General features: G+C 38.7%; 1 protein-coding gene across 1 annotated transcript; it reads left to right on the forward strand.

Moving 5' to 3' along the window:
• Positions 1-1751: 1751 nt before the first annotated feature.
• On the forward strand, positions 1752-23591 carry LOC139442206 (nuclear RNA export factor 1-like). The gene is made up of 24 exons (XM_071222990.1): positions 1752-1892; positions 2665-2736; positions 3232-3355; positions 4018-4082; positions 4605-4672; positions 5145-5228; positions 6405-6509; positions 7852-7923; positions 8230-8299; positions 9333-9421; positions 10232-10339; positions 10772-10881; positions 13388-13424; positions 13914-13982; positions 14364-14480; positions 15458-15504; positions 16283-16344; positions 17645-17760; positions 18587-18629; positions 19033-19105; positions 19288-19345; positions 19854-20008; positions 21029-21089; positions 21622-23591. Exons 1-24 carry the CDS (start codon positions 1820-1822, stop codon positions 21658-21660), a joined length of 1917 nt encoding a protein of 638 aa, XP_071079091.1. The 5' UTR covers positions 1752-1819; the 3' UTR covers positions 21661-23591.
• The last annotated feature ends 1440 nt before the right edge of the window (positions 23592-25031 follow it).

Below are 25031 nucleotides of genomic sequence, written 5' to 3' on the forward strand. Positions count from 1 at the left end.
GGTCGCTTTGATGTGTAAATATGTATTCTCATGCAACTCACTGTCGCAGTTGTAGCCGCATATCTATATAATTATGCAATACAATACATAAAGCGCCCCTAAATACTTGCATTAGTCCGATTTCTGAAAAAGCGCGTTTGTTTACCAACAAGAGAAAAGTCCGGTCTAGTGATATGCAAATTAGCCTGGGCAGTGGTGTAATGCTAGAACATTGTATGGCTAAGTCACCACTGCACCGGAGTGTGTTTTTGGACCACAGGATGTATTAGTTCAATTTAGATGGTAATGAAGTTATTATATCCATGATACCTTTTTTGGTTACCAATACCTGTGTGATACGATTCTTACAACTAGCATACACAGTACCATATTTCCCCAGGTGTGTGTTACTTTCAGATACGCTTTACCCCCGGCGTTTATAATGATGGGGAGACATCCGTGCATAAAGCTACCCGGCGTGTAATCGGGCTTAACTTAACCTTCTGGACATCTGTGAAAGCAGAAGGTATATTTGTTGAATCGTTGACGAGATGGGCATATATGCTGATAACTGGTATTATTGTGTCTGTCAGTGTCACTACTGTTTGGGTCGTGAAGTTCCCAAGGTGTCTTTCAATATCCCTACAGTTTTAGTCACGACTAAAACTGGGGGGATTTTGATAGATACACTTCTAAACGTGTGGGTACCGTATTTCCTTGACTAAACGCCAGGACGTAAATAAACGCCGGGGTCTCGAGTAAATGTCCAATAAACGTCTAGTAGTTTTTATGCACGGAATTATCTTAATAACTACCGTAAATCCTTGCATGAACGCCTGACACTAGTAAACGTCTGATACAGCAGAGCAACGGAGACATGGAGATATGATACGCTGGATAATAGAGGGTCCTCTAGGCTGGTCCTTATTCAGACAATCAGGAAGTCTATACAACTAATACAAGCCATATGTTATTTTGAAGCAAGATTTCTACCTAGAAGATTAATTGTCACTGTATGGCTATAAATTATATTTTGACTTGTCCCTGACAGGAATTGCATCAGTAATTCTAGCTGGAGGCATATTGAGGAAATCTTGTTATAATTCCTCCTGTGGCCCGGGGGGTTCTACGTACGTGATGGTGACTGCAATCTCTCTATTTTTTTTTTTCGTGTGGTTTTCTGTATTAAATTTAGTTATTAACATATAGAGTCGTCAAAGTAAGTGCGTTTGTTATAAATAGACTCACAATTAGTTTTTCTGGTTCCAAAAATATTACAACTTTCATTTGAAATGATTTGTAAATAGAAACATTGTTCTGCATACTGCTGCACACTGATATTCTTATATTTTTTTTATACTGAAATAATATAGCGGGAAGAGGGAAATCCATGGTACGTCTGCGAAAAACACGAAAAGGGGCATGGTAAACCACCCATCCCATTATTTTATCTCAAAGAATCTCTTTCATGGAAATGGTCAGGCTCGCTGACGTGTTTGATGCATGTCATCGTATCCCAATTGCGTGGATCTATGCTCATGATGTCAATCACTGGATTGTCTGGTCCAGCCTCGATTATTTACAGACCACCGTCATATATCTGGAATATTGCTGAGAGCGGGGTTAAACAACAAATAACCAAACCAACCTTTCGCGGAAACTGGTGGGATTTACCCTTCGGAAAGGAGCTTTTTTCATTGGTTACGATGGCGTCATTGGTTTATTTTTAGAAACATATATTCCCGTGACGTCATCAGTTCGTGTGTGAATTCTCCTGACACAGGAAGGGACTTAGAACGATTTCGACAAAACAGACGAAGTGAAATATTCTGTCAGGACAATGTGTGCCTACAGACGGGACCCCGATAAATTCACAGTTACCGCCGGCAGAGATGGGTCTCGCTCGTTTGGAGGTATGAATGACTTTATTGTGTGATTCGTAGCTAAACACATGGATCAGTGCCTGTGGGTTACCTGCCGCCATTTGCAATCGTACTTGTCCGTATGTTTTTAGTAAACACTTAACAGCAATACCTTCGTCTCCTCTATTTGTTGTTCCAGTCCTTGACATGCGCAAAATTCACCAAATATAACTTGAAAACAACAACTAGACGTAACAAAAACCACAAATGGCAGCCACGAATCGAATATTTGAAGTCTATAGAACCACGGTGCATCAACCAAAGCAGCATATTGATGATTAGGTTCACAATCTAATGGGTGCACTTTCTGAATACTTAATGAAATATTACACAATTTTCATACCATTATTATGTTCAGAGCCCTAAAATAGAGTGAACACTTTAAACATTGATATTGCTGAAGACGTCCAAACAAATAACAAAAAAAATACCTGAAATTTGCATTTTCGTTATTTTGTCAACTTTTTTTCATACAACTTTATGTATCATCACCGTAATTTGAAACCAACATTTAGGATATATTGGATGACAGTCATTTACTGTCAGCGAAAATAAATGGTTCTGAAACCCTGCATTTCAAACATTTATGACCATGATAACTAGGCCCGGTGCAAAGAAAGCTTTCTGGATCAGGCCCTGCATGAATAAATCCAGTAGATTGTTCTTACTGATAAATAATCACCTCAACAATTTGCCTGGTTGTTCACACGATCAACTACTGGTTTTCGGGACATGATATGTGTTGTTTTTTCTGTCAATTCAGATCACGATGACAGATGGTCAGGTCCCCGATATGGTGGTGGCAACAAGTACAAAAATAAAAAATATGGGAAAGGTAAAAAAAATTCTTTTCAGCAATATTTAAATGATAAATAGCCATGCTTGATGTGATCAGTCATAATTAATAGCTTGCAGTAGTTGTTAATAATGGAAGGAGGAAATCCATACCTGTTGTACATTGTATGACAAAGAAGCCCATTTCAGTGCCTCCACCATAGTATTGCTGGAACAATGCTAAATGTGGAGTACTAACTCACTTTTTGTGAGAAAAGGTTTGAAGAATATGGTGAAATCGAGGATGCCCCAGGGTCCTTATCCCTGTAGGGATTCCGGGGTAGAACTGTCCCCAGTAACCTATGCTTGTCATAACAAGTGACTATAGTAGATAGGTTAGTCAGGCTCTGTGACTTGGCTGTTTGCATCGCAAGCCCAGATGGCATTAATCATGCATTCAGTCAGCCTTATTAATTTGAAGTAGTAATGAAATGATTGCATCATTACTTAATCATATTCAAGATTATGATTTAAAATGCAATATCTACCTCCACAGGTCGAGGCTATGGTGGGTATAGTCGTGGTAGGGGGACGACAGGAGGTCGACCAAACCCACGTTCCAGGTTTGAAGATGATGATGGTGACATCAACATGGATTCTGGTGGAAGTAAACCCCGATTGTAAGTAGAGACAATGGCAGTATCTTAAAAGCTAGAACCTAGAACTGCCACATGTATACAATGTGTGGAGCACATTTCTGGTGTTCCCTATTGTGATATTGATGAAATATTACCCAAATCATACTTACTCACTCCTTAGACTCGGGGACCATCTCTGTGATCTAGTGTTAGAGCGTCCACCGGGAGAGCAAAAGCCACGATCGATCCCCACACCAAAGACGTGAAAATGGTACTTGTTGTTACCCTGTCTGGCACTCGTTATTACGGGGCAAAAACAAGGTCTGGTTGGCTCGGAGTCAGTATTCTGTGTCTGATGTGGGTATTCATGTTAAACTGCAGCATGGTATCGCACACACGCACACATGCATGCACGTTGCTATATAAGTGCAATAATCTTGGACGCACCTTGCCATACTATTAGACTCAGTGTGAGTTTTTGCGGATGACCGAAGTCTTGTCATCAAGACATCAGCTCAGGGTGTACAACTCATGTTTCTCAGCACTCTTTCACAAGTAAATACATGTGACAGATATCACATGTAAAAAATATGTGATGTTATGCAAGTGAAATCTGATGTCTTCATGACATGTATTTGACCAGTTGAGAGCTTGACATGTTACTGTTGATATTTCTTCTGATGATGGTGATGATTACATTGTAGCACTCCCTATAGCAGAGGAGGCAGGGGAAGCTCCAGCAGAGGAAGGTACAGCAGGACAAGAGACAGTGAGTAGACCAAGAGCTTTATAGACTAGTTTAACTTAAATTAGGATCTAGTGGCTACGGTGACCACAGCCTTTATTCTCAATGACCTTTTGGTGAAAAGGGGTCCTTGGCTGATGGTGTATATTATAACCCGACTACCTCCTTGGTCTTGTGTTAGAGTGTCTGCCCGGAGAGCTGAAGGTCAGCAGTTCGATTTTTGTTTACGCTGTCTGGAACTCAGCATCAAGGGACTAAAACAAGGACTGGTTGGCTTCTAGTCTTTATCCTGTGTCTGATTCGTGGATGTTCATGTTAAAACTGCGACATGGTATCTCAGTGGGTTAGCGCTATAAAATCGGTATTAGTCCGGACTAGTGCAAGCAGCCACACACACACGTATGCAGGCCGGTATGTCAGTGCAACAGTCTTAAACGCAACATTAAAGTCCATTTCACCTCACCCAGTTTATCATAACCAGTGGCTTGTTTACATACTATGATGTCTGTCTCGTTGCCTGTTGCTGTCATTGCTGTCATTTTTCAGGGGATAATAATACCCTACAGAGGTTAGGACTGCCTATATCAGATGAGGCGAGATGGACCAAAGTCACAGTAAGTTACTTAAAACGCCTTTAGAACTATGGACAAAAATAGTTTGATACAAAACAATAATTTGGACTTCTTCTTTTTTTTCAAAACTAGCGTAAGAGTTTTAACCATTAGCAATGCTAAGCGGAAATTATTCCAGTGTTGAACATGTATATATTTTATTCACAAGAACTAGTGAGCACACATTTCTCCCTAAAAATAGTTTACAAGCCTGTTAACATCAAAACAGATTTGACTACTTTAAAAGAATGATATTATATGGACTATTATTAGCTGAGCTTTCTGGACTGAACAGAAGTTTTACTTATGTCAGCCTTCAGAGTAGGGACAAGTTACTGACCCCTAGAGAACCAGGATGCTGTCCAACAAACTTCCTAGACCACTGTGTTTACACAAGAGTTAAAAGAACTAAGTTTTCTATCATGCCTTCTTTGGGACAGGGGAAAATGTAATATGTTATCTGTTTGTCTTACAGGTTCCACATGGTAAAAAATGTGAGAAAGATTTTCTATTGAAAACAATCAATGGTCAACTGACTGCACCCTTTGAGCCAGTTTATGTGAGTATACACATGTCCATTATCTTACTCAGTAAAGTTGTCAGCAAATTAATTATGGCATTCCTCTTTGGATTTATGCATTATGACAATCTCCATCCTTATGTAAAATACATGTACTTGTCATTTTCATTAACCTTGTTAGCTGTACATGTGTGTTTAAGTGGTGTCTGTGTGATACTTCTCTAAGACCTACTACACTTTGAGGAACTTCCCATGTCAAACTGACTAAAAATGCTTCACATTTGTTTACAATTTATGACTTGTACGTAGATGAATACATGAAATGCATGAAACATGAAAAGCCATGTGTGGGTTCGAATACCGGATGGGACTCAACCCCAAAAAGTAAGAGAATCTGTAATTTACTAAGAAAGTGTTATCCCAAATATAACATTTGTTTTTGCCTTGAAAAACACGAAAAGCCATCTAAAATTGCTATTTTATCCAATTTTTTGCCATTCTTTACTCTATATTATGTTCATGGCACAAGTTCTGGTTTCGTTACATCAATACATGTGTTAGATCGAAATATGGCCCAGATGACACAACAATGATACCTTGAGTCAAGGTTGTTTATTCAGTTATATATTTGATAACAAGACATACATTCACAAACTGCAACACTCTCAACCAGACTAACGACTAGGTAACTGTCATCCCCCAGCAACCTACCTCCCTTATGTAACATATACTGTCACAAAGAACATCACTTAACAGTTATGTTACCCTCGTGACATCACTTGCTGGGCGCCACCATCTTGAATGAAGTCTTTTTCCTCGCGAGATCTTGTTAATCTATGGAGTAACTTTTAACATTTAACACGTCATCGCATGCACAAGAATGCATGAAAAAGTTCTTAGACAACATAAGTGAAAGGTCTTTATCACTTCACTTGGAATTCAGTGCAAATCTAAAACCGTAACGAAATGTTAATTGTCTGTACTTGTGAACCTTTTCGTCCATGTTTTACAATCAATTTGTAGTTTCAGCAATTTCCTGACAATTATCGGCATTCTGATAGGAAATTGCAGAGTGATCTATTTATAGAAATAATCAAGTGACCTGTAAAGGTCAACTAGAAATTTGAAAGTAGTTCCTACTTCAGGTAATATACCTGTTTAAGGTGTTGTTAAGCCCAACTCACTCACTCTACTAAGGCAGCTCCTTTGTTATAGTTTCACCATGAAGGGAAGAATGCAGTGTTCTATGTGAAAGACCCTGATGTAGGCAGTGCCATCAAGAGACTCTCCAATAGGATGACAATGCCAAATGGCTATAAGGTAGGCAGTACATATAGCAAAACATGGTTCTGAAGATAATAGATTCCCATGTTCTAATGTTTGGTTGAAGAAATAAACTCAGTTGGTTCTCAGACACTGATTGTGGTGAAAAGCCTTTTCTACTTATTTAGGTAGGATTTTGTTGTGGAATATATGTCAGTGTCAATACTTCACAGGTTTGTATACTAGGGCTGGGACGAGTCCAAATTTACTACCCGGGTACCCACCTCCCGATTACCAGACCCTACTCGGGTACTCACTGTAGGTCTCAGGAGATGTCTCAAAATGTCCGATTGGGAAAATTTTAGCATAGCCCTGGCAAAACATATTTAGATACATGTATTAAACAATCTGGTCATTCATACACTGAAGTTGAATTAAGTTCTAAATTTATTCAGCCATATGAAAAATCAGAAGGAATGGGTGCATAGTCCAAAAGAAATGTGAACATTAGTGACTTGTAGTTTAACCATAGAATTCTAGATAATCTTTGTCATTAAACAATATATCACGTGACTTAACATGGGTCCAGTTAGTCCTGTGGGTACCCGGGTCCGACTCAGTACCCACCCGGCCCGGGTACCCGAGTTACCCGTCTTAGCCCAATTGTATATACACTACATTCCTCCATCACCCATGAATTCTTAGGTCTGCTTTGTGATGTTGTTTCTATTTTTCATTGCCAATTCAAATGACGAACCGGTTCGAACAAGAGGGAAAGTACTCAGACCAGACTGCAGAATTTGTCACTTGACATGCTACATGTGAACTATGTACCATGGTCTTGAGGTATCTGCTCCCCACATTGCTTCAGTGTCCAGCAATATAGGGTTCACTTTGAGTTCATGTACAAAGTTATAAGCAGCAGCATTTCATTTGCTTACTACTGAAAATAGACACGTTACCATGACACCACATATTAATCCAGTGAATTCACAGGTGATGAAGATGTGGTCTATACTTACCCATGAAGTATTGACGAGGAAAAGAAGCTAGATTCCATGTAAACAGTGTTTTGTTTGTTTGTTGTTTAATTGCCACGCTCAGTAATATTCCAGCAATATGAAATGGGTCTGTAGATAATAGTCTGGACCAGATAGTCCAGTGATTGACATCATGAGCATTGATCTACACCATGGAATACAATGACATGCATCAGCCAAGTCAGTGAGTCTGACAACCCGGTCCCATTAGTCGCCACTTACGACAAGCATGGGTTGCTGAAGACCAGTTCTAACCTGATATTCACATGCCTCTAGTGTGATATGACTATATTTAGATCATGAGAAGTTGCACTTTGTTGTGAACTTTCAGTGAAAGTGGTGATACATTGTTGTTGTAGATGGTCCTCCACGTCATGTACAGCAAACCGCCCATCATTCCCATGGACGAGTCGGCAATCAAGAAACTTCAGGTGTGTGAAACCTGATTTAGAGTTTGAATGTTACATCAGGAAACCACCTTAGCCTGTTTTTGGTGAAGATAGAAAATCAATCAATTTGCTAGCATGACCTCCAAATCAATTGCTTACATTACCAGATGAAATGAATCATATGTATAAAAATATAAAAGAAACAAACATGTTTTCTATTGCAAATACAGCTGAAGATATGCTTGTTCTGTATCTACTAAATATTTGAACTTGTCGAAATGCATGCCGAGAGCATCACACTGAAGATCATGAGTCCATATTTCTAAATTTGAATGTGCTGTTTTTCAGGAACGAATGAGTGACCGATACGATCCAACAACAAGATCTCTCAATTTGAGCTCAATGTTCAGTGATGAAGGTAATGGAACCAAACAATGTTTTTGTATAAAGGCAAAAGTGCCACAATTTACTGTGTAGAGTTGCATCCCTTATTCATGTCCGGAGCTGATGATTATGTGTCTCCCTGATTATGACCCTTGGTTTCTCAGCACCATATCACACATACTGTTACTAGCAGCTTTCAACTTGAGACTCTCACTCACTAAGTCAGGTTTCCATTCTCATCATTGCAGCACAGTGATTCCTATGTGTCAATATACAGAACCAGCTGCACTTTGGCTTATCTCATTAATGATGGTGCCCGCAGTTATGCAGCATCCATTCACAAGTACCGCAGTAATGCAGAATTTATTCACAAGAACCTCTTGTAAGAGCTGACCAACATCAGACCTGTTCATTCCTACGGTTTCTCCATAGCTCCTTTGGATTTTTGATAAAAACATTGTAATACGAATCTAGTTGGAAAAAATACAGATTTTCAGTCAAGTTCTTAACTGATCCTTTGATATTACTTTAGAGTGAATTGCAGTACATACAGTTCATACCTATGCTCAAATGGATACCAAACTTTTAACTAAATAAATTTTCAAATAGTTATTGATCATTATTGTTTTACCATGGGTGCTGCTATCTTTGAACCAAGTGTGCATGACACAAATGTACCTATTAATATAGGGGTAATAAATATTGAGCAGACACTTGGACTGGCCAAACAAAATGCGGATGGTCTATCAATGTCAACTAAGACTAAGCTATTGGAACTGCATTTTCAATGAACACAGCAATGCAAGGATTCATGTCATGAGATCTGTCTGTCTTACTCCTTCAAATAGGAGACGGTCATTCATTGATTGTAGTTTGTGTTAGATCAACTTGTTTCTTGAAGGACATCCTTGATATGGCTGTAGTCGCTGACTGCATGTTTAGTTCTTTCACTTGTTTACTTTCATTGCTAATATCAGTATGTCTTTTATTCAAGGTACTGTTTACTATAGTAATCTGTTTGTTTAATGTTTTTGCCCTGGTGTTAACTTGAACCTCTGTGTTTGCAGTACTGAGAGCAGCTGGCATGTTCCTGGCTCTGAACAGAAGCAATGTTATGTCCAATGTCATCAAAGTCATAAAGGAAAACATACCGGAGGTAATGTAACACTGACATGAAAATATGAATGTAGATGTTGTCTTATGCCAAAAAATGAATTGTTGTTTGGTCAGTACAACCTCCTCATGTGTGACCTGGTTTAGTTAATGTGACATCATGTGGGACCTGGTTAGTTAGGGTGACCTCATTTGTGACCTGGTTTGGCCAGGGTGACCTCATTTGTGACCTGGTTTGGCCAGGGTTACCTCATGTATGACCTGGTTTAGCCAGGGTTACCTCATGTGTGACCTGGTTTGGCCAGGGTTACCTCATGTGTGACCTGGTTTGGCCAGGGTTACCTCATGTGTGACCTGGTTTAGCCAGGGTTACCTCATGTGTGACCTGGTTTAGCCAGGGTTACCTTATGTATGACCTGGTTTAGCCAGGTTTACCTCATGTGTGACCTGGTTTAGCCAGGTTTACCTCATGTATGACCTGGTTTGGCCAGGGTTACCTCATGTGTGACATGGTTTAGCCAGGTTTACCTCATGTGTGACCTGGTTTAGCCAGGTTTACCTCATGTATGACCTGGTTTAGCCAGTTAACCTCATGTGTGACATGGTTTAGCCAGGTTTACCTCATGTGTGACCTGGTTTAGCCAGGTTTACCTCATGTATGACCTGGTTTGGCCAGGGTTACCTCATGTGTGACATGGTTTGGTCAGTGTGACCTCATCTGCATTCAGGTTCAGTCTGGGTTCTGATTATTGAGCTGCAGCGTTGAAAGAGTAGTCACTTGTTGTCCATGTATGTGATCATTAATTTCTAGCTCAACAGGACTTCTGAACAAAATAAATACTTTGCGTTTCAGCTTACAAGCCTGAACTTGAGCAACAATCGCCTGCTGTCATTAACGCACATGTCAGACATGGTCTCTGCTGCACCTGGCATTACTTCACTAGACCTCGGCAAGAACCAAGTAAGAACCATGACAGAACTTGTACTGGCATAATTATTGCAGTTTCATGATCATGATATTGACAGGTTGAAAGATGAGGGACGTCACAAGCTAGAGGCATCAGCTACCCACCAAACCCACCAATGGATATGTTGTCACTATCAGCCACTGAGCTTGAAAAGTTAACACCCTCCCTCCCTCCTTCCCTGAAAATTATGTCTCTCATCTAACATATGACAACCTCATTCAAAACCTACATTGTATCATTTTTGGGTATCAATCAAGTGATTGATACTATGAGCAACGATTCGCACAGTTGTGCGATCAACCAAGTAACAGACCCGTGAAGATCCAGGTTAGAATGGGTCTTCAGCAGCACATGCTTGTCGTAAAAAGCCGACCATCGGGATCGGTTGCTGGGGACCTTGTCTCATCCAGAAACCTCTGTTTCAGCTGCGGAGCATCGAAGAGCTGGACAAGATCAGTGGATGGAAACTGGATCATATTCAGCTAGATGGCAACGATCTGTGTGACCGCTTCAAGGACCGTAATCAGTACATTAGGTAATGTATGGTAGCACCATTGTCTGACGGGATGCTGCACCATCGATCGGGATGACTCCTTGCCCCACCCATCCAGCCGAGGGACAGGTGACAAGTGAGACAACTCAACTGGTGGCAGCGGCGCCCCCTCAGCCTCCCTCAGTTGGTGGTGTCGGCAGCACGAGTGTGGCATGTGTTATACTACCTTACCCTAAAGCTGCAATACATGTCTCCTTACAATCATAGGACGATCATGTGGACATTAATATTGACAAACAGTACTGGTACAGTGACAAACAAGCATTTACTGTTAATAACCGCTGCTGTTCAAGTCTCCTTACAACGATAAGACCATTATGTTGACGTTAATGTTGGGTCAGTACTGGTAAAACTCTGCTTGTTAACTTGATATGGGGCATCTCTGTTTCAGTGACAAATAATCATTTACTGTTGTTAAGTGTTAACAAGATAATAATTTGATGGAGTTGCTGTGGAACTGTTGTCTTCCCAGATATTACACAGCCTTGATGAATCCTCTCAGAGCCACTGAACAAATAACCTTCAATACATACTTTATAGTGTAACATCAAAGTTGAACACATTCTCTGTGTCATTCCAAGCTTCAAAATTTGTTGTTGAAATAGGACTATGTTTGATTTTTTATGATTCCTATATTTGAAAAAGAGTCCATCCAAATTTCTGTGCCCTTTTTACTTTGCTATTGTTTGATGTTGTGGTGCCACTGGTCGTAATGTGCTACTTGGATGCAATAGTACTTTGTGCATCCTCGTGAAGTTGTGGTCTGCAGACTGGGCAGAACTAACCTGGCAATGTCCCGACCATGAATACGCCTACATCCTTGCGTAGTGAGTAAGGAGGTCCTGTAGTGATGTATTTGTGGTATTATTTCAAGAGGAATATGGTCTGAAAACAAAAATATATATACAAGTCATTTATACATTGCATCAACTTGCAAGTCACAGTTAAAATAATCATGTGGAAGTTGTCCACACCCGAGCCAAAAAAGGAATACGACAAAATGATCACAACAGTGTCTGCGAGGTAGATAATGTTGCTCAATTTCAGTGAGCTCAAACTGAAGAAGTTTGATCACAATCCCTGAAATTGATATGGCATTATCCTGATAGATGAAGTCAGTAAACAGTGGCTGCTGCGTGACCCGAGTGATGCGATCAGCTCTGATGACGGGTAAGATCTCTCAGAAGGGGAGACAACCTAAGACAGGAGTGGTCGGGGCTCGGGATGGAGACGCTGCTTGCTAAAACTGACAGGAAGTAGTCTAGATGCTGCTACACCTGGGATTTAAATATGTGTGAACATTGTAATATCATCACATTATCCTCATATTGTTGGTGCAGTATACAAATTCTTGCCACACTAAACAATCAGATTTGAGCTGTTGTGGAGTGTTTACAGTGTTGAAGCATGTAAATGCATATCACAAATAGATATGTTTGAACTCTGGTTTGCCTGCAGACAACATTGTAACACAAACAACAGACACAATGTCATGGCAAAAACATGGAACATAGTAACCATTTCATATGTTTCAATTGGCGTGTTCTTGCAAGAAGCATTGGACGAGAACTGATATCACCAGTTACAAACACAAATAAAGGAATCTCTTTTTAGTTTGGAACCTAAGATCATGATCATCTGGAAATTGAATCTGTATTGATTGGATGCAATTATTGGAAATTTTTTCTTTTCTCTTTGACAAGAAAAATGGAATTTTCTTTTAACTTAGGACCTTGAGGTCTGTCACGATCATCTGGGAATTGATATTTTGTTGATTGGATGTAATTATTGGAAATTAATTATGTTGTCTTCAAAGGAAGCAGCTTTGTTTTGTATAGAAGTGAATTACAATTAATGACTTGTGATGTTGGTGTAATGCATCAATGACTTTTTAATTTTTTTGGTATAGTTCCAAATTTGCATTAAAGTAAATGAGTTTTCTCATGCCAATTTAAAACAATCGCACCTCTCCCATGAATTTGGCTCCAAATGTGCCCTGTGGTGCAGGAGAATTCAGTTCCCTTATCCATCCTATTTAATTTAATCCACCATCTCTGTATTTCGTTGCCAGCTGCCATTCATCCCAGTCTGCAGACCACAGCTCAGGGAATGTTCAAAGATACTATTAACTGTCCTCCTGTAATTCGTTGTTGAAAAGTTGACATCTGTGTACCGGAAAAATTCAAACAATTTGTTACAAGAAGTATTTTTGCACAAAAGTGAAACATGATTTAATTCTGTACATGAAAGTCCCCACTTTTCTAGTAACAATATGTATGATAACTAAAGTACCGGTAAGAAGCTTTTCTTTTGTTCAGAATATTCAGTGGAGAGATATAACTTACAGAAGTGTAAAGAACATTAGGGCTCTGTTACTGTTAAGACAATTAACGAAAGTTCAGTAGTTCATTAATCTTATTGAGTAAAAATATTTGTCTGTGTAGCATATTTCAGTATATTGAGAAAATTGACATGTGAAATTTTGCAGTGCCGTACGCAAGAGGTTCCCCAAGGTCATTAATCTGGTGAGTAGAGATGCACTGAAAATAGAACTTGGTTAGATTATTTTCATGTGTCCTATCAAATTAATGAATTTACAGGCCTTCCACTCTTCTACTCTCTTTCCCAATCCACTCTCTTGCCCTCAATAGTTGTAGTTGTATTTCAATTTCACAGACCAACCCTAACCTGGAGCCCTTTTCACCATATTTATCCTCATCCATGCTAGTGAAAATTTGCCGTGCTTCACGATAGATAAACCAAGTGTTTCATCATTTGAGATTAGGCTTTTACTCACATACCGTAAATTTTCATTATTCAAAGAATTTTGATAAATGCCAACAAACTACTCTATTCTTGGATGTGCGGAAATTGGAAGCACAAATTATTATCACATTTTTAAGCCTTATGGTTGTTTTGCTCACAATGTCAAAAGTCCTTTACTTAATTCATATGTGTAAGAAATACATTGCATATCTTATCACACAGAATGAGTTATGTTGCTTCTGTCGCAGGATGGTCACGTGCTGCCACCACCGATCACATTCGAGCTGGAAACCAGCACTGTGTTGCCCAGAACTAAGGTATTAAGCGTTACCATGGAGTTTGACTCTGTAATACTGAATAAAACTGTTGTTTTTTTCTCCATAATACTGCATCATGTGGTTGCAGTAGGGGCGGACTAAGGGTGACACTCTCAGGCTTGACATGAGATCTATCACATGCTGTAAACACAAGACAGGATGTAATTATCATGTACAGCGCTAGAAACTAACACTTTTAGACCACTAGTCCTTTGATGAAAAGATATAGCAAAACCTTTAAAAATGGCAAATTTCTACTTGTCCTTTTTATACCGTAACTATTGGGCAGTTTGGCAAGGATTACAGGACTAGTGCCAATTTCTAATGCTGATGTAAGATGTTTTGTGTATGATTATAGAATTGTCTTTACCTTCTTTTCAGGAAAGTTACTTTCTCAATGAAGACATCCAAAACATTGTTGTGAAATTCCTGAGAGAGTACTACTCATTATATGATGCTGATAACAGGCAACCATTGCTGGATGCTTACCACGAACAGGTGAGTTGCAGGCACTTGTCTTTTACTCATAGGAATTCCATATATGTGTTACTGAAGGCAATATGTTTAGTGAAACATCCTGGTTGGTAGTTTTGAAAGAAAATAAACTTAAAAAGATTTACTATTTGTTTGTTCTTCAAAATGCTATCATGGTTATCTGTAATGTCATCTGTTTAGTAGTTCTGTGTATTTGCAAAAGATTTCCTTTGCAATATATTGCAATACAGGTATCTGTATTGTGATACATAATGTGATTGACACTGATTGTACGTGAAGATCCGTTTTTTTTTACATACTGAAGTGAACATTAGAATGTCAAGGTCAACATGGTCAGTCGCCGCCATTTTGTTCTTGTACAGGGGAATAACTTGAGAGAAAATTCATTTCTGCATTTCCTCTCTTTCGTCAATCAGTTTCGAAGAGAAACATCATTTGTGAATGAATACCTATGTAGATTTTAGGTTTAACAATTCAACTAACAATGTTTTTTTTTGTTCCCAATATACAGGAACATGGACAAAATATTGTAATACGTATAGTTTGAAAAGTGTTTTGCAATATACCGATATACTGGTAATACCTTGGTGTTCTACTGTTCAGTGTTGCTAAGGCTTGTTGTTTAACTTGTCATGCTTATTGCAACATTGTCATGCAGTTAATATACAATACAATTATATACAATTGTCCTGTGTTGATCACAGAAGTTTGCATTGATCACAAAAAAGATTAGTTTTTACTGTCCAATTGAAAGTCTTGCCTATACACATCATGCAGTGATGCATTTTAGCAGATTTTAATATGTTGTAATCCTCTTTCCAATCTGAAAGTATGGTGCAATGCACCTAAATGAATGAAAATTTGCAATGCAGTTTTTCCTTTTCCTTTTTTGAAAGGGGTGGGTTTGGTAAAATTGAGATTATTTTGGTTCTGTTTATGTTCATATAGTATGTAGATATTTAGTATGTGTTTACTTTCAGGCTTTATTCTCTGTGACTGCTTCATACAACCCTGCTAATGACTACAAGTAAGTCTAGCATTAGTTCACTCTGAAACCTTCTTTACATAAACACTGTCAGTTGTAGTGTCATGATACGACAGTACAGTATTGTATACGGGGCCCATGGTACAATACATTTACAACCCCCTGTTGTGATATGAAACATTACATTACAAGTTACATTAGTCTAAAAACATGAATAAAAACAGAAACAGTTCGCAACCAGATAACACAGATCATCTAGTATTTCCAGGTTGGCCCTCTAGCCAATATATATCTGCCCTACAATATCAAGTCTTCGATCTGTGAATTTAAAAACAAATGATTCAGGCTGTGATTCTCCTACAAAATTAAAGAATATCATCTTATGAAATAAAAGTACTGCATCGGGATATGAATCAGATCACACTCATAGTATCGCGATATGTATGGTATAGCAACCTGACTGTATCGTTACACCTCTAATTCTCACATGTTGAGACACACTAGTCCCCAGCTGACCATGAGTGCGAGCAGACTAATGAGAATCAAGTGGTTACAGTGTGTGACATATTCCTATTTAAATGCACTAACCAAATGTGATCATCAAATTACAAGTTTTGAAAATGTTCCATGGTAATACATGTTATTATTTGTTTCCTTTGGTTCTTTATAGGATGTGAACCAGTACTTTCAGACTAATGTGTATTGTTCCTTTACCAATATTTCATCAGCATTCAGTATTTTTAGACGTTTATTAAAGTGAGATCACTCTTATATGTGAATGTGAGTTAAGCAAATGAGATTTGTATCTTCTTATTTCCAGGCAAGCATCACTGAACGATTACATCTCTGAAAGCAGGAATCTTTTGAAGTGCAAAGACCCAGGTTTGTTGAAGATTCTAATTTTATTTAGTAATACTGTACACTGTATGTTCATGCCTTTGACATGTGTCTACAACATGAACACAATCTACTGTAGGGGTATTATGGAAACAAAGGGTCCATCTGATCATCAGGATTCCAGGTCACAGTTGGTGTCCAGCAACCTATTAGTGATCTCAGTGACTTGGTTAGTTGCATGTCATCCTACCCTGACTGAGCTCACAATATCAATCACTGGTTTGTCTGGTCTAGGTGCAACTATTTACAGGACGTGTCATGTTGCTGAGTGCGGCGTTGAGCAACAAACAAGACATGTTTCCAATAATTTCTTTCTCATTTGCCCCTTGGGCTGGGACGATACACCAGCTGCGATCAGATATGTATCATGATATCTTACTCACGATCCGATATGTATCACGATACGTGCATGTGCTCTTATCTGTGGTGCGTAAGCCATCATTTTCATAGACAGGATGGCCAAATATACCTGGCACACTGATGATTTACAGTTGGCAGTGTCAAGTATGGCACAATGGATGAAAATATTTGTTTTCACTATTAACTTGCTTTCTGATTAGTGTTTAGTGGAACAGTTATCAAAGCAAACATTTAAGGTCAGAATCGATACTTTTTACTTAGTGTGTGACTGATCGATCCATATACATGTATCGAGAAGTAAAAAATCACGATCCACCGATGCATCAGTGTACCATCTCACTAGTATTTGCTTGCCCCCCCCTCCGTCATTTGGATTCCAGTGGACAAACGATACCGTGTAGTCATGTGACGTTAAGAGTTGTCCTCTGTGGCGCTTCACACTATGCAGAGTTACATCACAACACAAACCAGATAAACTTGGCCTTTTAAAGTGTGAAAGATGTGCATTTGGCCGTCATCATTGTCATCTCAGTACAATAGTTGGGCTGATCAACCCTTGGATAACAGTGGAGAATCTGGGTTAGAATAGGCCTGCAGCATGTTATTCTGGTCGTAAGAGACGACTAAATGGATCAGGTTGTCAAATTCGGTGACTTGTTTGATTGTGTTTTATCGTATCCCAACGGAAGGATTATATGACAATATGAGTCACTGGGTTGTCTAGTCCAAACATGATTACTTACAGGATGCCATCATATAGTTTGAATATTCCCTAGTGTGGCATTTAACAACAAACAAACATCATCCTTTAGTAGGGACCCTATTTTATCTAATGTATCATAATGTATGAAGGGTTTGAAGAATATGATAAATACTCACACTAAGTACTTGCTTGGTACATTACCTGTCAAGTTTATTGTTGCAGCGAGGCGGGAGAAGTTGTTGCGGCAGGGGAAGCTGCCAGTGGTGTCACAGCTGTGCCTGTTGCCCAAGACAACCCATGACCCCAACTCCTTCATTGTGGACATAAGTCACGCCAGTGTAAGTACTCCCAGCCACCACCAGGTGCTGTATCACTGTATAGAGTAGGACGTCTCACTGAAGGCGTCTCATATGTTCAGAGAACTGAGCTTTTTTGTGCAATCTGGATGTGTTTGATGGCTAGTGTTGATCTTTTCATGTTGAAACTGATCAGCTGATTGAAATGTGGAATCAGTCTCATTTAGATCAGATCTTTTACTCCCTCATAATACCTCTCTGCATGATGATTTGTGACAAAAGGAGAGTCAGGTGAACTGAAGGATGCCAATCAACAGTCAGCTTCGTCTTCTTTCTGTACCTCCTCATTTTAAAAATTTGATATTGGCAACAGAAACACAAACATTTCTTCCATGGAACTCCATTTGGGTGTAAATTCATGGCGCTCAGAAGTGACAGTGTATGAAATATCCATAAAGATTTAAAGGGGAACTTTTATTGTTTACATTCAGAACTGGTTTCTTTAAGTTCAAGATACTGAAATCAGATATGTTGGACTGAATGCTTCGCTTAGTATCCTAAGAATTGAGAACCCTTTGAAGTTCACCTGACACAACCTCCTATGGAGGTGTAGTCAGATTGTCTCGCAGAGAGGTCCCATATTGGACTACCAATCTATTTACTCACTTGCTGTCATCCTGCACCAGATAATAGTCATCACTAAAGGGAAATGTTTCAAGCTGTTGAGGTACAAGGTTATGAGTTTGGTTAAAGGAGGAATTACAAGCCACTGGCACTCAGATATTTGAATTAAAATACAAGTTTCTGTTTCTAGATGCCATACAGATGTATAGAAAACCAGTTTATACCATTTCTTCTTGTATTGCAGAACACACATCTCATCTTTGCACTGTCTGGTGTTTTCAAAGAAAGTAAGTCGTCAACTTAAAACATGTACATCACTGGTCATTGACCGACCTTGAACATAGGCCAACCTGCCAACAAAACCCTTCGAAACACCACCTTAAATAGTATACCCCATTATATAATAAAAACAAAAAAACAGATGGACTATAATTGTACATGCTGGCATTGTTTTGCTCATCTAGGCAATGACTCATCTGTACCATACAGTAGTCAGCTCAAAATCTTTCAGTGGCAAAGTCCTTGAGGTTGTATCGGTAAGGCATTGACAATTTGACAATTTCCAAGTGTGTCTCTAATAAATTGGTGTGGATTCATTGTATTTTCAGTGAATATTTTTGTAACCCATATATAAATGTCAGAAATATGTGGTAAGAGTTGAGAAACTGTATTATAAAATTTATTTGACAGGTGAGAGCAAGTCAGACAAGCCACCAATCCGAGCCTTCAACCGAGTCTTCTATACAGTGCCAGCAGGAAGCGGGTAGGTGTTCTCTGTTTTGGCTAATTAATAATCCTGAAGCTTATAATCTCAGAGTGTTGCAGCAGTTTGGGATTTAGATTTAAATGTTAGCTGTTTGGATTCTATGAACAAAAATTCATCTGTCTGTAGGACTTTGCTTAAGTAACATGTTGTTATATGTTTGTGATACTGTCTCTCTTCAGGATGGTGATTACCAATGACATGTTGACGGTCAGCAATGCCACGACAGAACAGATTCAGGTAGGGAATTGTCTGACTTCCCGTTACATTTCAGAGGCATGTGGACTACCTAGTCTTTATGGTGCCTTGATGTGTTGATTTGTTCAGAATTAGAATCCCAGATTCACCCTGATTATTATCCTAGGTTTGTCTGCACCATACCCGTGTTCATGGGGTTCACTAAAGTGGTGACCATGCTTCACTTTGGGCTTTCTTCCCACATTGCCGACATGCTATTTTACCTTTAACTGAAATACTTTGAAATGTAATATCAAAGCCAGCTTACTCACTTACTTTAGTAACTTTTCACTTACAATGCCTCTTTCAATAAAATACAAAGAAGTACCATTTCAGTATTAATAATGTATTCACTTTATATTCCAACCCAAATACACAACTGTCAACAATGATGCCTTCTCATAGATCACTGCATCACCATTTTTGTTTGTACATTTTGTCATTAGAGTAGTATGAACAAAGAGTAAAAATCATGATTCTTCTTTGAAAGAGAATACTGTGTATGTTATAGAATGCCTTCAAGAGTGCTGGCCCTACCCCCTCCTCTAGTCCAGTGACGGGTGTCCCCCCTGACCTGCCGTCCACAAGTTTGGGGGGGTCAGACCACCAGACTATGATCCAGAAGTTTTCATTACAGTCTGGGATGAACCTTGACTGGTCAGGAAAGTAAGTACTATTGTCAGCTGTACTTGCCCCTTAAGGGGTGTTTCATTAAGTTAACAGGTCCCATTAGGTGCTGCAATTCATTGTGCAGAGTTGCATGCCAGAAACCCTGCTCGTGCAGTGTTCGAAGTTACACATGAAAGTCAAGGGGGGTGGTTGGGCAGCCTAGTGGTTAAAGCGTTCGCTCGTCACGCCGAAGACACGGGTTCGATTCCCGACATGGGTACAATGTGTGAAGCCCATTTCTGGTGTCCCCGCCGTGATATTGCTGGAATATTGCTAAAAGCGGCGTAAAACCATACTCACTCACTCACTGAAAGTCAAGGGGTTCCAACATAACTCTTTGTCATGAACTTAACGTTACAAGTTCAACCTTTCTAATATGGCGGAAAACCTCAAGTACCAGGACCCCCTTAATTACAAACACTGATTGTGTGTTTGGATCCAAAATTTGTTCTGAGTATGTTTCGCAGTACAGTAATCATGCTCCTGGTAATACAAATGTGATAACCATCTAAGACCTGCATCACTTCAGGATTCCCTCCCACATCATGCTGCCCCACTGTAATATCACTGAAACACATTGATGTACAACCAAACTCACTCATTCAAGTCAACAGTTTTTGTAATGATGTGTTAGTGACAACATGAACATACAAAGTGATTTCATATTGTTGGTGAGGGCGGTCGGGTAGCCTAGTGGTTAAAGCGTTCGCTCGTCACGCCGAAAACCCGGGTTCGATTCCCGACATGGGTACAATGTGTGAAGCCTATTTCTGGTGTCCCCCGCCATGATATTGCTGGAATATTGCTAAAAGTGGCGAGAAACAATATTCACTCACTCACTCACTCACTCACTCACTCATATTGTTGGTGAATGTGAAACTATAGGTTGTCCTGTTGTAGGTATCTCAAGAAGAAGCAGAAATGATTATATGCACAATCTGACGAACAAAAATGCTTCACAGAAGCATTTTCTTTGTTCTTATAGAAAATATGAGCATGTGATCTTTGTCTTTGTAGATGTCTGGAGGAAAATGGCTGGGACTATGACAAGTCAGCTGCTGTCTTCACTCAACTCAATGTATGTATACAGGGAGCTGAATAGATGCAATATCATATGTTTGTGCGGGAATTGATGTGGACAGGATCCATGTTTTTCCTCAAAAAGTGCAGAGTGCAAAAAAAAAAGCATTACTGTGTTGCTTCCCTTGGACACTCCAGAAACTTATGATCATGGGTTCAAATCCCGGTTCACCCTGATTATGTTTCTAGGTTTATCAGCACCAAACATGTGCTTGTAGGTTTCACCAAAGTTGTACGCATCTAAGACTTGCATCACTTCAGGTTTCCTCCAACTATAAGCTGACATGCCATGCATAATTGGAATACTGTTAAAAGCAGCGTTAACCCCCATCTCAATGGCATGTTTACTCTGATAAGTTTGTTGGCACCATACCCTTGTTCGTAGGTTTCACCAATGTGGTAAAAGTCAGGATTTTCTCATAAAACTTGCTCACTCGCTACCTTTATTTTCTATTCTCGAGAAATCAGTAAAAACTTAAGATACAAATAAAGTTGATATGGTATGATGGAAGGATAATTTCATATTGCAGAGTGAAGGCAGGATTCCAGCTCAGGCTTTTGTGAAATGAGAGCCGCCAAGCCTCCATCTTCTTTGCTGCTGACTGTGACGCGTCTCAGCAACTAGTGACACACTGCCAGTAACACTCCATGCTTCTGTTGCCAGGAATGGAGAGTGTAACATCTCCTCGACTGAAGGAGTATGTAGGAACATGTGTGGTTATCTACACACTACACTGATGGAAATAACTCCAGAGCAGAATCAGAACCTGAAAGATAGATTTTGCTCATATCTACAGATCGCAACTCTCGCCAAATAAGAACTTACCCAATGAAAAATGTCCTTATCTGAAGTATATATGTATATGTGTACATTTTATTTTGTAAATAGCTGGTGGATGAGATGATTTTTTTCAGAAATTACAATCAAAAGTAAGAGCAATCTAATCTTGGGTTATACTGTTCATTTTGGACATCATTTCTGGGGAGACTTCCCCCTCCTTCATTTGAATTGTTGAAAGTGTTTTTAAGATGAAAAAATATTTTTTTATTCAAACATTTGTTGTATTTTGTTAATTATGTAAATGTTTTTATTTAAGTTGTGTGTTCTTGTGAGAGTAGTTTGGAAGGAGATCATGTTCTTTGAAACATAACTTAATTGGTCTGTGTTATGAGACAATAACAAGATTTTCATATAATTGCATTTGCAAGTGCTTGTTATTTGATTTGATTTTTTTTTTTTTTCATAAAATCTTTAAATGATTCACAGGTGTGTTTAGGTTTAGAGAGAGCAAAGCCTTAGTCCTAAATGTGTAAAAACGTAACACAAATATAGTGCTATTTTGTTGACATTTCAGAAATAGATATTTATTTTCTTACAAACTTAACTCCGGGAAACAAATGGCTCATTATTTTTCACAAATTTTGTTCTGTCAATTACTTGGTTTACAGATTTATGGCATTCTATGTAAAGTTAGTTTTTACAATTACTAGATAGGACGAGGAACCATTTTGGCCTATTGGTAATGAAAAATATTTAAATTTTGAAAAACAAGTATTGGTATGAAAATTATCAGACATGTTTAAATGGCTAACCAGAAGCTTTTTTTGTCTTACACTTGGAAGTCTTTTGATCAAGTACACAAATATCTAAAAGAGTGAAAAGGCAGATTTTTCAAATGTCTAAAGAAAATCTTACTTTGGGCAAGTCCATGACACAAAATGATTTTTTTTTTACTTTATTTGTGCTGTCCTTGACCACCTGTAAGAAAATAATCTTGTTAAAATATCAGTAATCTTTCCTGAGAACTTCTACGATCAGCCATTTTGACACATCTGATAACTATTAACATAATTTTTTAAAGTCAATTATACAGTTCCGATGGGCCACCTTTTGTCATCATACCTTGTCCTTTATTAAAACAATTATCTCCTAAATTTATTTTCGGAAGCATAAAATATAGAAAAATTTAAAGCAAAAGAAATTTGGTTACTTCCTGCCCACATAGACATAAACTAACGTTTTCCCATTGTTGAAGTAATTGACTCAGAGGGGGGAACAAAATAAGGTTTGTTATCAAAATTGCATTATTTCTTTTACAAAGTTGGGATTGCTGATCCATTAACCAAGTAAAGAAACATACCTGAACAATGTATCATATCTGAATTTTAGAAGTTAGCTTTGTGTGGAAAACATGGACTTCAGTATTTAGTTAAAGATTTCAGTTTACTTGTTATGTAACAAGATGTGTGAAAGTGCAATGTTGTGTGTGTTGGATTCACAGTGACTTTATTACATGCCTTCTGACCATGCCGAGGCTTAGGTCCGCAGGCTTTCGTCCGGATGTTTTAGCATTATCATTCAACATTATGAAGATTGTGTAATTTTGTACAAATGTAAATAGTTTTATGTGATGCTTATGTGTAAGTATTCTGTGTTCAACACATTACTCACATAGTGAATGTACAGTATTATTGAAATGTGTAAATAAATAAATGCCATGACAACAAATCCAATATTCTCTTGTTAATTCTGCAAGTAAATGAAACCCCTTGTCACCTTCTACCAGTGAATGAATGTTGTTTAGTGTTGCAATAAGCCGTATTCAAGCTATATCACTGTATATAATCCAAGTTGGTGCCAGGCAAACCAGTGATTGATATTAAGAGCAACACAATCAACCAGGCCTGATCACCTGATCATGTGTAGTCTCCACCTGCACTAAGTATAAGTTACTGGGGACCTATTCTAACCCAGTAATGTAGCTGTAGTGTATTGTCTTGTCTCAGACATGTGAATGTAGTTACCATATTCGACGTAATAAGCGCCCAGGGCGCTCTCAAAATTAGAAATAGGGGGTCTTATTAGAATATTATTTTGGTGAAAAAAACAGAGTTGAAAGATAAATTTCGTGGTTCATGCTGACAGCCTGAAATGTTAATATACGACAGATATATTTTTCCAGAATTTAATTGCCCATAATTAAGGGTGCATATAACACACGAGTGCGTAGTATACGCGAATAAATATGTCTTGTGTACATTGATCAATCGGAAGGGGTGCTAATTGGGATTGTTCACTAGCCAATATATTAGCAAAAAGTCGCCGTGGGCGCTTATTAGACCTGGGCGCTTATTACGTCGAATATGGTACTATAGACCAATGATTAAAGTCATGTCAAGTTCAATCCTCACTGTAATATTGGCAAAGGTGGCCTGTCACCAAGTATTTCAATGTTTTTTAGACCAGGTCAGGTAGGTTAATTCCACATATTGAAATCTTTCTAATTTAATTCTGAGGAGGTTTAGTCATTTAACTAGTAGACATTGTTAAATATGTGTAGGGGCCCTGCATCCTCACTTTGCACGTTTACTTTGCATGTTATGGTTGGTCCTACAAATATTGATTCAAAGCATTTTGACTTGTAACAATGTTAATGTGAACATTAAGAAGATACCTTAATGCAAGACATCAACGACGCCCAAAACAAAGGTCTTGTGGCACACTACGATTATGTGGTTTCAGCATATTTTGATGTCTCACACACAGCTTAACTAGATAGTCACATGATAGGCATAGGCCTAGGTTGAGCAAAACACTGCAATCAGTGCTGGATTAACAAATCACGTGAATGAGAGTGATTTTGGTTTTATGCGGCTTTTAGCAATATTCCAGCAATGTCATGGTGGGGAACACCAGAAATAGGTTCCATACATTGTATTCAGGTCTTAGGCTTGACAAGCGAACGCTTTAACCACAAGGTTACCCGACCGCCCCTCTGAATCAAGTCTCTCCATCATTATTATTGGGAAATGTCACAAAATACTGGAATTCAAGGAGTGTGTAAATATCTTTTATTGATAGATTCCATGTATACAACACTTTTTCCCATTAAACCAAAAGATAAAAAACAATAAATTACCAAATGTATTCCCTAAAACA

This window comes from Haliotis cracherodii, unplaced genomic scaffold (genome assembly GCF_022045235.1).
Source record: "Haliotis cracherodii isolate W230 unplaced genomic scaffold, xgHalCrac1.p SCAF_5, whole genome shotgun sequence".
Classification (NCBI taxonomy): domain Eukaryota; kingdom Metazoa; phylum Mollusca; class Gastropoda; order Lepetellida; family Haliotidae; genus Haliotis; species Haliotis cracherodii.